This window comes from Grammomys surdaster, unplaced genomic scaffold (assembly GCF_004785775.1).
Source record: "Grammomys surdaster isolate TR1022 unplaced genomic scaffold, NIH_TR_1.0 125861, whole genome shotgun sequence".
In the NCBI taxonomy this organism is placed as follows: Eukaryota; Metazoa; Chordata; class Mammalia; order Rodentia; family Muridae; genus Grammomys; species Grammomys surdaster.
Genome location: NW_021620687.1, coordinates 305713 through 319119, shown reverse-complemented (window position 1 = coordinate 319119; position 13407 = coordinate 305713). Strand labels below are relative to the sequence as shown.

At 41.9% G+C, this 13407-nt stretch overlaps 1 protein-coding gene across 1 annotated transcript in view; it reads left to right on the top strand.

Annotated features, from left to right (window-relative positions):
* Positions 1–717: 717 nt before the first annotated feature.
* Positions 718–13407, top strand: part of Tra2a (transformer 2 alpha homolog) — a 20676-nt gene continuing 7986 nt past the window's right edge. The window contains exons 1-2 of the mRNA XM_028790037.1: positions 718–903; positions 11937–12070. Of these exons, the coding sequence (XP_028645870.1) occupies positions 868–903; positions 11937–12070 (170 nt within the window). The 5' untranslated portion in view covers positions 718–867. The remainder of the gene's footprint in view (positions 904–11936; positions 12071–13407) is intronic.

Genomic DNA, 13407 nt, shown 5'->3' with positions numbered 1-13407 from the left:
GAGGGGGGGCAGAGCATACCTGGCTATTGCCAGATAACTGTGGAGGTGAAATTTAGACAGAATACTAACAAACTTAGCACAGACAGGGTCATCTGAGAGGAGGGAATTTCAATTAAAATGCTTTCAGCTGTGATGGGAGCTCATGCCTTTATTCCCAGAACTACAGAGGCAGAGGCAGGAAGATTTCTGTTGAGTTTCAGGCTAGTCTTGTGTACAGAGGGAGTTCCTGGTCAGCCAGGGCTACACAAAAACCCTGTCTTGAGGTTGGAAGCAGAGAACAAGAAACTCATGGCTTTTCAGTATAACCCCATCTGTGCATATATTGTTATTTGGATGTTTAAAAGGGCAAATATTGGGGGATGAGAAAAGCTCAACTGGAAAAGTGAGGTTTGTTTTGTTTTTTGTTTTTGGTTGTTTTTTGTTTGTTTGTTTTGCTATGCAAGCAAGACCTGAGTTCCATACCCAGAAAGATAAAAACAAAACCCCACAGGCAAAGCCAGGCGGTGACACACGCCTTTAATTCCAGCACCGGGAGGACAAAACAGACCCAACGCCAAACTACAGGCTCTTGAAACCCGCCAATCTCCCGCGTTAGGCCGGGCGGACACAAAGCCTCCCGGGGAGGAGGCGGGGTTTGCGACGTCATCACGGGTCCGCCCCTTGACGTCAGGCGCCGGGGACACCAGGAGGTTTCTGGCGGTACCGGCGCCATTTTGCCTGAACGTGCGAGCTGGTGGGAGTGGAACGCCCCGGCCGTTGTAACCGTCGCCTTCTTCCTCCCCACAGTCCGAACAGCGCGGTGACTAGGCCGTCGGCCCTCGAGCCGAGACATATCTCTTATTTAGTTCTCGGGAGCGCCTGGCCGACATGAGTGATGTAGAGGAAAACAACTTCGAGGGCAGAGTGAGTACAAAGCCGCGGGAGCCGTCTTCGGCGGCGGCCCGATGCTCCGGGGCTCGGGGACGAGCGCGGTCGGTCGGGCGAGGTTGCGGGGCCCGCAGGAGCAGCCTTGAGGGCCACCGCGAGCGCGTCACGTCCCAAGATGGCTTCGGGGTCCCCCTGCCTGCCCAGATGCCCCACTAGCCCGCAGCGCTCCTTTCTGACGGCTTACTGGTACCTGGCCTGGTCCTATCCTCTCCTGTCGCTCCCTTTCCTCTCAGCTTCCCATCTCTGCTCCGAGGTGCGGGTCCCCGGCGCGGTGGGGCAGGAGGCGGCGGGGCGCTCCCTCCGGCCGGATAGTGGTAGGTGCTTCCTGCGGTGGCATCTCGGGCCACCATCCCCCCCTCCGGCCATCGCAGCGGGGTCTCGGGGTCGGAAGTGCGCGGGGCTGTTGTCCGGGCGGGGAATCGTTGGCGCGGGACTAGCTGGGGCCTGTGTCTCCTTGGCTCTCTGTTGCAGTGAGCGGCCGCGTCTCCGTCGGAACCGGCGGCGTTGCGTCTATAGAGGCAAAAGCCTTGAGGTTGAAGGTGTGACGAGCCCAGTGGAGTGTTTAGTCAACGGCCGCAGCGACCCTTAAGAGTCCTTAAGACGAGAGCTGGGAAGGGAAAACTACGCAAGAGCCTTTCCCCTTAATGTCCTCTTTCCTTTCGCTTCTAAAGTGAATGTGGAAATGCAGTATCGCCTGTTTTTCTTAACTGCTAGATGTTGGGTTCTTTATGTCTCAACTTCTAAAGCTTTCCTTCCTGTGTGACCCATTCATCTGAAAACTCCTTTACAGGTTTTTATGGCTAAACTGCCAAGACATCTTTAAATCTTACGTAACTGAACGAATTTCTTGCCTCAGTTTTCACACACACAAAAAATAGCTAATCAGTGTTAACTCAAAAGATTACCTGAAACTTACAGACTCTGTCCTGTTCTCACCCATCCCCCAGGAAGGGGCTCAAGGCTTTCATTATTTAAGGTCTTGTGAATATAAACAGTATACTCAGCTTGAGAATATTAGAACGTTACCGGTTTTTGAGTTTTATTCCGTAGTTACCCTAGTATTAGAAATTAATGGAAGTGAATCCTGGTAAAAACCATTTGGAAGGAAAAATAGGGAAACAAAAGTCTCATGGTACTCGGTCTGGCTGTTGTGTTGGTATTCTAGTGGAGGAGGGGCGGGTGGGAAAAAAACCGCTGGAGGGGTTTGCTGAAGGAAAGAATGCCCAGTGTCCCTTTGGAAGTTCAGGATTGAGACACCTGTACTCTGTCAGTCAAGTCATACGGTCAGTTAGGGTTTTGATCTTGAGAAAAGAGGGTGTGTTTTGTTTGTTTTTTACTTTTTATTTAATGTACTAGGACAAGGTCATAACATCGTTTAACTTCGATTGGATTATTTGAATGAAATTTGCACACAATATGATTGAACCTGCTTACTGTTTTTAGGTTTTGTTGTACTAACAACTTAAGACCATGAAGTGAATATTTGCAGGTAGTTGTATTGTGAAACCATTTAAGTTATTAGGAAAGGACGTTTGGGTGGTGGTGTTTTTGGTTTGTGGGATTTGCACCAGTATTGCTCTGATAGCTCTGATTGCTTCTCTGGTTCTCTAATTTATCCTCTAGTGGGAGGAATAATGGATAATTACCACCTTACTCACCTCAAAATATTTAAGATTCCTATTCACTTTTCAGTTAAAATTTACTTAGGTATTAACAACCTAGCTAACAGATTTTTCTAGCTTTCTTCTGCCATTTGTAGTAACAATTTTTTTAATTTTTTACAGCAGTCCCTGTGGTTCAATAAGTTGGCACCATCAGCACCTCAGTTACAGCTAGATGCAACAGAGTTTGTGTTTTGTAATTTTTTTTTTTTTTTGGTTTTTCGAGACAGAGTTTCTCTGTGTAGCCCTGGCTGACCTGGAACTCACTCTGTAGACCAGGCTGGCCTCAACTCAGAAATCTGCCTGCCTCTGCCTCCCAAGTGCTGGAATTAAAGGCATGCACCACCAGTGCCCAGCTCAGGTATTTTTAAGAGATTATTAATGTAGGTGGGTTTTTTTTTCCTATAGGAATTTGTTGAAGATTGCATCTGATACATAAAGTGACTGATTGAATTTTATCTTCAGGTGTAGCCGGGAACATGTTAACCCATCTTAGGAAAAGTGCTTAAAATTAGCTGGAGGCTTCCTAGAATGGACCAAACACTGAAGATAAAATATATCAATATATCTACGGTTACAACATTTTAGAATTCAGCCTTTTTGGGTGTATTTTATTTATTAACTTCTGATAATATAGCAAGGGGTGGAGTGCTGTCAGCATTTTAGAAATGAAGGACCACCCAGAAAGTGCTGCTGGTGCACACCTAAGAGCTTGGAGGGCAGAGGCAGGTGGATCTCTTGAGTTTGAGGCTAACCTGGTCTGCTGAGCAAGTTCAAGGACAGCCAGGGCTACACAGGGAAAAACAAACAAAAGAAAAAGGAGCTGAAAAGATAGCTTAGTAGTTAAGAACACTCACTGTTCTTCCAGAGGACTTGAGTTGGATTTCCAGCACCCACATGGCAGCTCACAGCTGTCTGTAACTCCAGGATCCATCACTCACACAGACATACATGCAGGCAAAACATCAGTGCACATAAAAATTAAAAAATTATAGAAGGGAGGAGAGAACAGACCAAGACGTGGAAGACCACATAAGCCCCAGTTTACTGCTTATTGTATATACATGATCCTGTATATGTTTAGATTTTTCTTTGTGAAGAGCACATTGTACTTAACTGTATTGACCCGTTAATAGAGTTTGCTAAAAGTATTTATTCAAGCCATGTTAGATTGTATATTTTACTTTATGTATATGGGTGTTTTACCTGCATGTGTGTCTGTGTACCACACATATATAATATATAAGCCAGAAGAGGAAACCACATCCTCTGGGACTAGGGGTTGTAGATGGTTGTGAGCTACCAAGAACTTTCAATCTTAATTTCGGGTGACTGCCAATTTAAACCTGGGTTTAAAAACAAAAATACTGTCATCAAGTGTATTAGTGCTGAAATAGTGACAGATATGTGTGCAGATAACAAAGGCTTTCTAATCTGACACGCAATAAGGCCTCTTGGTTTTGGAGACCTGTGATCAAAAGGACTGGCACGGAGCAGTAGAGTGCAACTTGAATTATTTATGGCAGAAACCCCTTTCAGGGAATACAGGAGAATGTTTGTGCCGTTACAAAATAGATCCAGTGTTACGAGTGCCATGGCACATCATTAATTCCCAGCACTTGGAAGCCAGAGGCAGGCAGAACCCTGAATTCAATTCAAGTAAGGTCCTGCCCCCAAAACAATCCAGACAGGTCCATAAACAGCACACTTGGTGACTGCATATATCAGTTCAGGAAGGTGTGTGGAGGACGTTTCATACGGGGTTCACTCCAGCTCCTGCTTCCCTCAACTCCAGATCCTTTTGTTTCAGCTTCTCCTAGATACTGGAATTTATAGCCAGAGGCTACCACACCCAGTGTTCTTTTGAAACTGGGAAAGAGGGAAAGGTGGCTCTGACTTCCCTTCTCCCCTCACCCCCCCATCTCACTTTTTTGGTTTTTCGAGACACAGTTTCTCTGTACAGTCCTGGCTGTCCTGGAACTCACTCTGTAGACCAGGCTAGCCTCAAACTCAGAAATCCGCCTGCCTCTGCCTCTGGGATTAAAGCCGTGCGCCACCACCGCTCAGCTTCACTATCTCACTGTTTACACAAGGCTGACCTCCAACTCAGATCTATTTCCCTCTGCCTCCTGAGTACTGGCATCTGCTTGTCACCTTAATAAAAATGAATTGTCTGCTTTATGACACCTATCCAAAGTTAAAGAGTTTGATCTTAATGTCCTTTGTAGAAATGGAGAGCAGGCATAACTCTTTAATAGTTTTTATTCTGCCTCTTAAAAACCCAGTTTTTTTTCTTTAAAGTCCTAGTACAAAGTCTCTTTGCTGTAGAATAATTTGTCGATGAAAGTGAAAAATTAAACAAATTTACCTATATTAATTGGAGTTAAAATTGTATTTGTGTGCTGTAGAAGATGGCTCAGTGAGGAAAGTGCTTGCTGTAGAGCATGTGAAGCTAAGTTCTGAAGCTGGCACCTGTATGTAAAAAGCCAGGCTTTGCAGAGCATGCCTCTAATCCAAGTGCCTAGGGTCCTCAGAAGTCCTTGGATAGTTCAGCTAATGAGTCGATGGGCTCTGGGTTCAGTGAGAGACCAACCCTATCTCAGACAGTAAAGTGGAGAGTGATAGAGTGAGAGACCAACCCTATCTCAGACAGTAAAGTGGAGAGTGATAGAGTGAGAGACCAACCCTATCTCAGACAGTAAAGTGGAGAGTGATAGAGCAAAATGCTAACCTTCTTTCACAGGTCCGTGAGCATGCAAATATACACAAAGTTGTATGGATTAATATCTTAACAGATGGAAGAGACAGGTCTATGCTTGCAACCCACCACTCCAGAAGTGATGCTCAGAAGATAAGGACCGGTTTGAAGTCAGCCAGGGATATATAGCAAGACTCCCAGAGCTTGAGAGATCGATAACTCAGAGATTAAGAACACTTGACTGCTTTTGCAGAGACCCCAGATTCAATACTCAGCCATCACGTGGCACCTCATAGTCATCTGTAACTTAGTCCCAAGGGTTCAATCACACTTTTCTGGCCTCTGGGTATGACATGCATAGCGTACTCAGAAACATGTGCAGGCAAAACACCCACACACATAAAATAAAAACTAATTTATGAGCTGGGTGGTGGTGCATCCTTTTAATCCCAGCATTGGGATGAAGAGGCAGGAAGATCTCTAAGTTTGGGGGCAGCCTGGTCTACAAAGCTAGTTCAAGGAAACCTAACAAAGAAACCTAAACAAATGAGAGGGGAGACCTTGTCTTTAAACAAGGAGAGATGGGAGGTGCTTCCTTCACTCCTGGAATTGATTTACTAGCTTGTTTTTAAAACAGTTTATTTGAGGTTTAACATTTTTATGAGGAGCTGGGCAGTGGTGGAGCCCGCCTTTAATCCCAGCACTTGGGAGGCAGAGGCAGGTGGATTTCTGAGTTCGAGGCCAGCTTGGTCTACAGAGTGAGTTCCAGGACAGCCAGGGCTACACAGAAAAACCCTGTCTCTAGAAAAAAACAAAAAAAACAAAAAAAGATTCCTATGAGGACTGGAGAGTTGGCCCAGCTGAAAGGACCCCAGTTTACTTAGCATACTGCCACTAAGTAGCCCACAAGGACTTTTGCTCCAGTTCCCAAAGGAGCCAATGCTCTCTTGTGGCTTCTGTCCCACCGGGATGTAAGTGGTGTGCATAAATGCAGTAACACAAACTGTTACGAAAGGTGGTGTGAATTTTAGAAATGAGATTTGTCGTCCTGCTTTAGTTAAGCCTCAGAAACTTAATTTTAACCACAGATTGATATGCCTAAGGAGGGGGTGGGTAGAGTGGAAACAAAAGACATGGCTGGGTTTTAAGAGGGTTGCTGCTTCTCAAGAGGACCTGAGCTGGCACCCATGTCTGATAGCTCACAGCTGTCTGTAACTCCAGCTCCAAGGAATCCATCACCCATTCCTGGCCTTTGCAGGCACTCACATACACTAATACAGACATGTGGACATAAGATCTTGAAACTGGGTGTGGTGTGCATGCCTTTAATTCTAGCACTCTAGAGACAAGGGTGGACCTGGTCCACATAGTGACTTTTAGAATAGAGTAACACAGAGGTGCCCAAATGAAAGAAGGAAGTCAACTTTTGTAAGTCTTGAGAATGTGTAGTGGTTAAAGGCACTTGCCACTAACCCTGACAGCCTGATTTCAGTACTTCCAACCTGCATGGTGGGAAAAAACAGACCCCTTCCTCCACGTGCTTACCAAGACACAGAGACCACCACTCCCAGTAAATAAGTAAATACATTTACAGAAAGGGGTAAAGGTGGTCAGGCATTGTGGCCTCTAATTAATCAACCTGCTTATAATCAGTCAGTCCCTCTTGAAAGGGGCAGGAGGAACAGGAATTGAAGACCAAGTTGGGCTAGTGGCTAGCCAGGTGCGGTGACTCAGACCTATAATCTGCACTGTAGGAGAGAGAATTGCTGTAGGCCCAGCTGATAGCGAGTTCCAGGTAGCCTGACCTACCAGAAGAAGTAGGGCGAAGAGGGGAGCTGGTTTACTTAGAGTAGGACTAGTACTAGCTCTAAATTTGGTGTTGGGTTTATTTTCTGTGTTAAATGCTGTCATAAAGCCAGTTGTACTACTGTTCTTTCTCTACCCATCCCCTACTTTTAATTGTACAATTTGCAAACTTAAAAATCTTAAAACTTGAATTTTTACATTTAAGATTTTCTTCATGGAAGGGTTCTAATTGCTAGATGGAAAAGGCAAGCTTTTGTGGGGTGGGGAGCAGTGCCTGTAACTATCCACAGCACATTGCTGTAACTTTATAGATTATGTGAGAAGTGCTAGCCACAGTGGTACATAGCTAAGTCAAGTGAACTGTTTGATTGATAACTTAGTTTGACGAGATAAAAACAGCATGAATAATCAGCATAGTAATTTTGTTGAACCTGGCTGACTAAAAATGTTTAATATTTTCATTTGTTAGTGCTCAGGCATCCTGATCACCCTTAAAAGGTATTTATGTCTATGCTGAGTGAAGTTATGTAGAACTGAAGTACAAGTGGAAAAATAGTGATAATCACATTGAGGAAGAGGTTGTTGTTAAATACTAGGAAAGTGGAAGGCAGTAGGAAATGGGAGCTGCATGGAGACTTTTGTCCATAGTCTGTTGCTCTCATCAGAGGTGTTGGTCAGAAAAATGACTCGTGGCCATCAGCCCAGCTCCATGGATGTTAGGAAAGCTCCAAAACAAACCCTGTAAGCTAGCAGGGCATTTCTGTCCAAACTTTGGAGAATGTGCAGACATGTGTTAGAGTTATACACGAGCCTTTCTGGAGACCACAGTGACATCCTAGTGCTTCATACAAGTATGCTCTTCACTGAAGTGAAGTGAGGATTTGACATTTTGAACACTATATAGTTTGTTTTCTAGAGGTGCTTCTAGTAGTAGCAGCTTGGTTTGAGACTGGAAATGTTTGCTGTATTAGTCTAAGTTCTAATAAAGACCTGCCCCATTGTTCCCAGAGAAAGAAAGCAAAAAAAAGTGCCTCTACAGTACAGTATTTGGAAGGCGAAAGTGCATTTTCTTTTGGCATATGATTTAAATTCACTAGTTTACTTTTATGGAAAGTTCCACCTTATAAAGTACTAGGGAAATACAGAAAGTTTGTTTCACATAGTGTCCATACTTGAATGTATATAAATTTGTCCCTATAACCTGGCAGCATTGCCTGGAGTTAGTATTTAAAAGGGTTTGTGTTCTATGTAACTTTGCTTGGCCTGTGTATTTACACTAAGCCTATATATTTTACATCTACATTTACTGAGCTTCCTATTGCTTGGTTCATGTTCTATAACGATTTGTCCATATAGCAAATACTGAAACCTGTTTGAGTGAGTTGTGCTTAGCCTTCTGCCTGGCTTCTTTGTGGTTTGTAGTATCTAAGTTAGATTGAAGCCTATTTAGTGTTTCCTTTGTAATCTGTGATATGGGTCAGTATGACTCCTTTTACATGTTTCATTCAGCTGGGCAACATATTGTAAAGGGTTGTTTGAAGCCAGGGTACTAAGGAATTGTTAACATCCCTTCAGTAAGACAGCCTTAAGAGCTGGTTAGTCTAGTGGGACAAGACAGATGACCAACTCTTTCCAGCATTTAATTTTTTTTTTCTTCATTGTAATTTAAGTTCCCAAATTCTAAATAGTCTTAACGGTTTGTTTGTTTGTTTTTTAATTTAAAATAGGCCAGTTGTGATCCCCCATGCTTGTCAAAATACTGCTTTTGAACTGGGTATATAAGTCAGTGTTATAGTGCTCACTTAGTATAGGACAGTTAGGGCTTCAATTCTTAGCACTGCCTGAAGAAAGAGAACTCCTTCAAAATGTTTTCTTTTAAAAGACATTCTGCTATGCAGTGATACTTTGTTGCTACTCAAGATCTGGGGCTTAAGTTTAAATTTAATTTTTTTTTTTCCTGAGTTATTTAAGTCTCCAGAAGAAATTTTGGAGGCCAGCAAGATAGTTCAGTGGGTAAGAGGCATTTGCTGCGGTACCTCACAGCCTGGATTTCGAGTACCAGTGGACTCTTAACAAGTTGCTCTTTGTCCACATGTGCACAAAATAGAAATTAAATGTAACTTTTTGAACGATATCATTTTTTAGTAACAGTTCTTATGAGGAGAAGCTTGAAAATTAAAAAATGTCCTTTAATCCCAGCACTTGGGAGGCAGAGGCAGGTGGATTTCTGAGTTCGAGGCCAGCCTGGTCTACAGAGTGAGTTCCAGGTCAGCCAGGGCCATACAGAGAAACCCTGTCTGGAAAAACCAAAATAATTAGTCATTTAAGAGTAAATCTATGCTTTATTTTAGGATTTTTTTTTCTTTTTAATCATAATAAAGCTAAAGGTTTCTAGTACCTCAGAGCAAGACCCTCTGTTGCCTAATTAATTGTATAACAAAGGCTGTGGTGCTGACATAAATGCTGTCATGACACTGCTCTTTACAGCAACCAAAACAAAGGTTATATACCTGAGGGCCTTTTTGTTGTTGCTTATAATAAATTTTTTATTTATTTATATTTATTCACATTACTGTTTTGCCTGCACGTGTGTTTGTGTGAGGATTTCAGATCCTGGAGTTACAGACAGTTGTGAGCTGCCATGTGGGTGCTAGTAATTAAACCCTGGTCCTCTGGAAGGGCATTCAGTGCTCTTAACTTGAGCCATCTCTCCAGCCTGAAGGTTGTGTTTTATAGAAAGGAAAGGTAACAAGAAAACATTGTCTTGGTTCAGATTTTGAACTAGCTCCTGAGACTTCAGTTACAAGCAAAATTAATAATTTTCTTTTTCTATAAGTAATATGTTGCTCCTGCCTTCTGTTTAGGCATTTAAGAGTCTAAGATATGAAAGACTTAACACTGGGTAACTAAATGGAAATGTCATTGACCAGGAAAATAATGAGTGGAGTTCTTGTTAGAATAATCTTTTTATATTAAGCTAAGAAAAGGGGCCAGGGCTATAGCTCAGCTGATAGGGTGTTTACCCAGCACTAGGTCCTGGTTCAGTCCCAGCACTACATAAAGCCAAGTTTGGTTGTGCATGCCAATATATACTTGGGAGATAAATGCAGGAGATGTGGGATATCCTTCTGCATAAATGAAAGCTGGTATGAATATTATACCTTTGTAAGATTGGGCTAATTTTTTGCATTAATAACCAAGTCTTTAAGTGGATGGTGAAACCAAATATTGATTTCTATTTTGGTTGTGTGGGCCTCATCAGTCAAGTTACCATGCTTTTTAGTCAATTATAAGTTATTTGGTAAGTTTTTACATAGAACTTTTCAAAAACCAATTTGTCACGAAGGGGATGGATGTTTCTTGTCAAGAGATGAGATGCCCCTGCAAGGAGTGCAAATGTACATAAATGCCAAAGCAGGCAACCATCATGATACACATTTTCTTACTTGTACCCTGTGGTATTTAAGTGGTACAAGAGCCAGAGAGATTTCTGTGATCCCAACACTTGGAAGGTTGAGGCAGGAGAATTTCTATGAACTATAGTCTATCCTGGGTTATTAAATGCAAATGTATCTCATAGACAGGAATAGCATGTATTTCAGGAATTTATAAGCCAAAGTCAGGACTGTTAGAAACTTCGTTCTTTTTAGTTTTTCTGTACTTGCTTCACAATACATCTTTCTGGTTAATCACAATAACTGAAGGTGGTAGTCAAAATTGGGAGAAGGTGTAATTTTACTATTTGTTGTATCTTTTTGATTTCTGGCATGTGTGGTGTCATATGAATTCAGATGGTGATATAGCTATTTTAGCCTGGGATGCTTTGCTTCAGCAGTGCCTGAATTTCTTTAGTGTGGCTTTTTGAAAGTTAATTCTAAGATTAGTAAGAGCCTTCAGCCTATAAAATAGTGGAAAATGAATATTTAGGTGGGGGGTGTTGCAGTTTCAATGTTTGAATTACATATTTATATTAAAATTAGGGACTAGAATGGAACATGAAAGGGGAGGAGGGTAAGGAGTATGGTTAAAAACTTGAAAGAAATTCAGTAAATTCTGTTAGACTACACTTTTGAACATTTTTAAATACTATAAAATTTGTTTTTTTTTTTTTTTTTTAATTTATTTTTAAATAAACTAGTTATTTGCACTTTACCTGCTGGCCTTCCCATTTGGTAGATAACATTCTGAACTCCAGCAGAGTTTTATAATCCCCACGTGCTTAAATATACTAAATGTTCTTTTTCCATTAAGGTTAATGTTCGTGAAGAAATTGAAGAGTTTTTTCCAAGAATGTGGAAGATAAATCAAGATAAAAGAAGGCTAATGAAAAGTATTAAAGATCAGAAAATTAAAATTGAATGGGGGAAAAAATTGAACAGAAGATTGGTCAGATAGAAGCACTTGAATATTTTTTTAAGGCTATTTTGAATTGTTTGAATTGGGGAAGAATACACGAAGTATGAAAAATGAAAAACTCAATGAAGAATGAAGAGAAGTAGAAAGCAAGAGTGAAGTAGAATTAAAAGAATCTGGAAGAATGAATGGGTCCTAGGTTAAGTAAATGTATGGTTTATGTTCCAGTGTCTGTATGATCAAGTTGTAGATGAATTTGCATGATTACTTAGTTAATAGAAAATTGGTGATCTGGTTCAAGTAGGGAATTATTGAGGATAGTTAGCAGTATTAACAGTGGGATATTAATGAGCTGAAATTTTTTTCTGGAGGGTGTTGCCTAACCATTTGTTTTTCAGGAGCAATCAATATAAATAATTACGGTACTTTAAATGTTAGGTGTTAGGCATCTGCATGACCAGTGCCATTTGTAACACTGTCTTCTTTGTTAGGAGTCTCGCTCTCAGTCAAAGTCTCCAACGGGAACTCCTGCTCGTGTAAAATCAGAGAGCAGGTCAGGATCTCGTAGTCCATCAAGGGTTTCCAAACATTCTGAATCCCATTCTCGATCAAGATCAAAATCCAGGTACGCTTAAAATTTGTAAACTGCTTTCTTCACTGAATAGGAGTTTGTTAGGTCTCCTTTTGGCTGCATTTCACATAAAAAGTTCACCACAGGCTCAGACTGCAGCATTTAGAAACCTTTCTTATATCTGTTAGCTGTTACTCATTGAGTAGATAGATACCTGCCACCATACCTGATTCTGAGTTTAGTCCTTAGAAGCCAAGTGATAGAGCTGGCTGCTGCGATTGTCCTCTGACCTCTACCCATGTGCCCACACAAGAACATGATACATATATATATACACGCAATCAAAAATAAACAAATAACAAATACACACACACCCATAATCCATCTAGCTCTCAGTTGGGCTAGAGCTTGTTCTAAGGATCCCTAGTCTCTACCTTCCAAAACTGGAGTTACAAGCAGTCACCATACCCAGCCAGCATTTGCTTCTGACGTTCTGCAGTCTAGACCTCCACTGTAAGCCACCTGCCCAAGTCAGAAGCTGATTGTTTTAAGGTGGTAGATTGCTTTAAGGTGGTAGATTAGGGTAAATTAGTATTAAGGAAACTAAGGAACATGTTTAGTAGTTTTCCCATGCAAATGCTTTTGCTTGGGTAATTTAGAAGTCTCTATTCAAAAACTTAATACAGGTTATCTCAGTATTCCTTAATTCCTTTAAAGGTCTAGCACATTTTACTCTATTCTCTAAGTGCATCTCCATCTCTTTCCTTCTTATTTTAGACAGGCTCTCATGTAGCCCAGGCCAGCCTGGAACTTACAGACATCTTTGTGGTAGTGAAGGTATGCAGTGCCGTGCCCTGCTGCTGCTACTATTCATGTCTGTTTTCAAATGGGTTCTCCTGCCTCTGTCTCCGGGGCCCTGGTTACAACCATGTGTCACCATGCTCTACTCTGTGTGTCTTTAATTGTTTATGTGAGTACACTGTAGCTGTCTTCAGACACACCAGAAGAGGGCATCAGATCCCATTACAGATGGTTGTGAGCCACCATATGGTTGCTGGGAATTGAACTCAGGACCTCTGGAAGAGCAGTCAGTGCTCTTAACCGCTGAGCCATCTCTCCAGTCCCTCAAGTATGTTTTAATGGAAGGTAAAAATGAGAGTGAAGAAATGGACTAAATAGGAATTTTAAAAATCAGAATATGGGCTAGAGAGATGGCACAGTGGCTAAGAGTGTTTGCTGTTTTTCCAGAGGACCTGAATTTAGTTTGGGTTCTCAGGACACATGTTTGGCAGCTTACAACCAACCACCTATAACTACCTTCAGGAGATCTGGCAGGTGTTTACAAACATGTACACACACACACACACACACACACATATATATATATATAT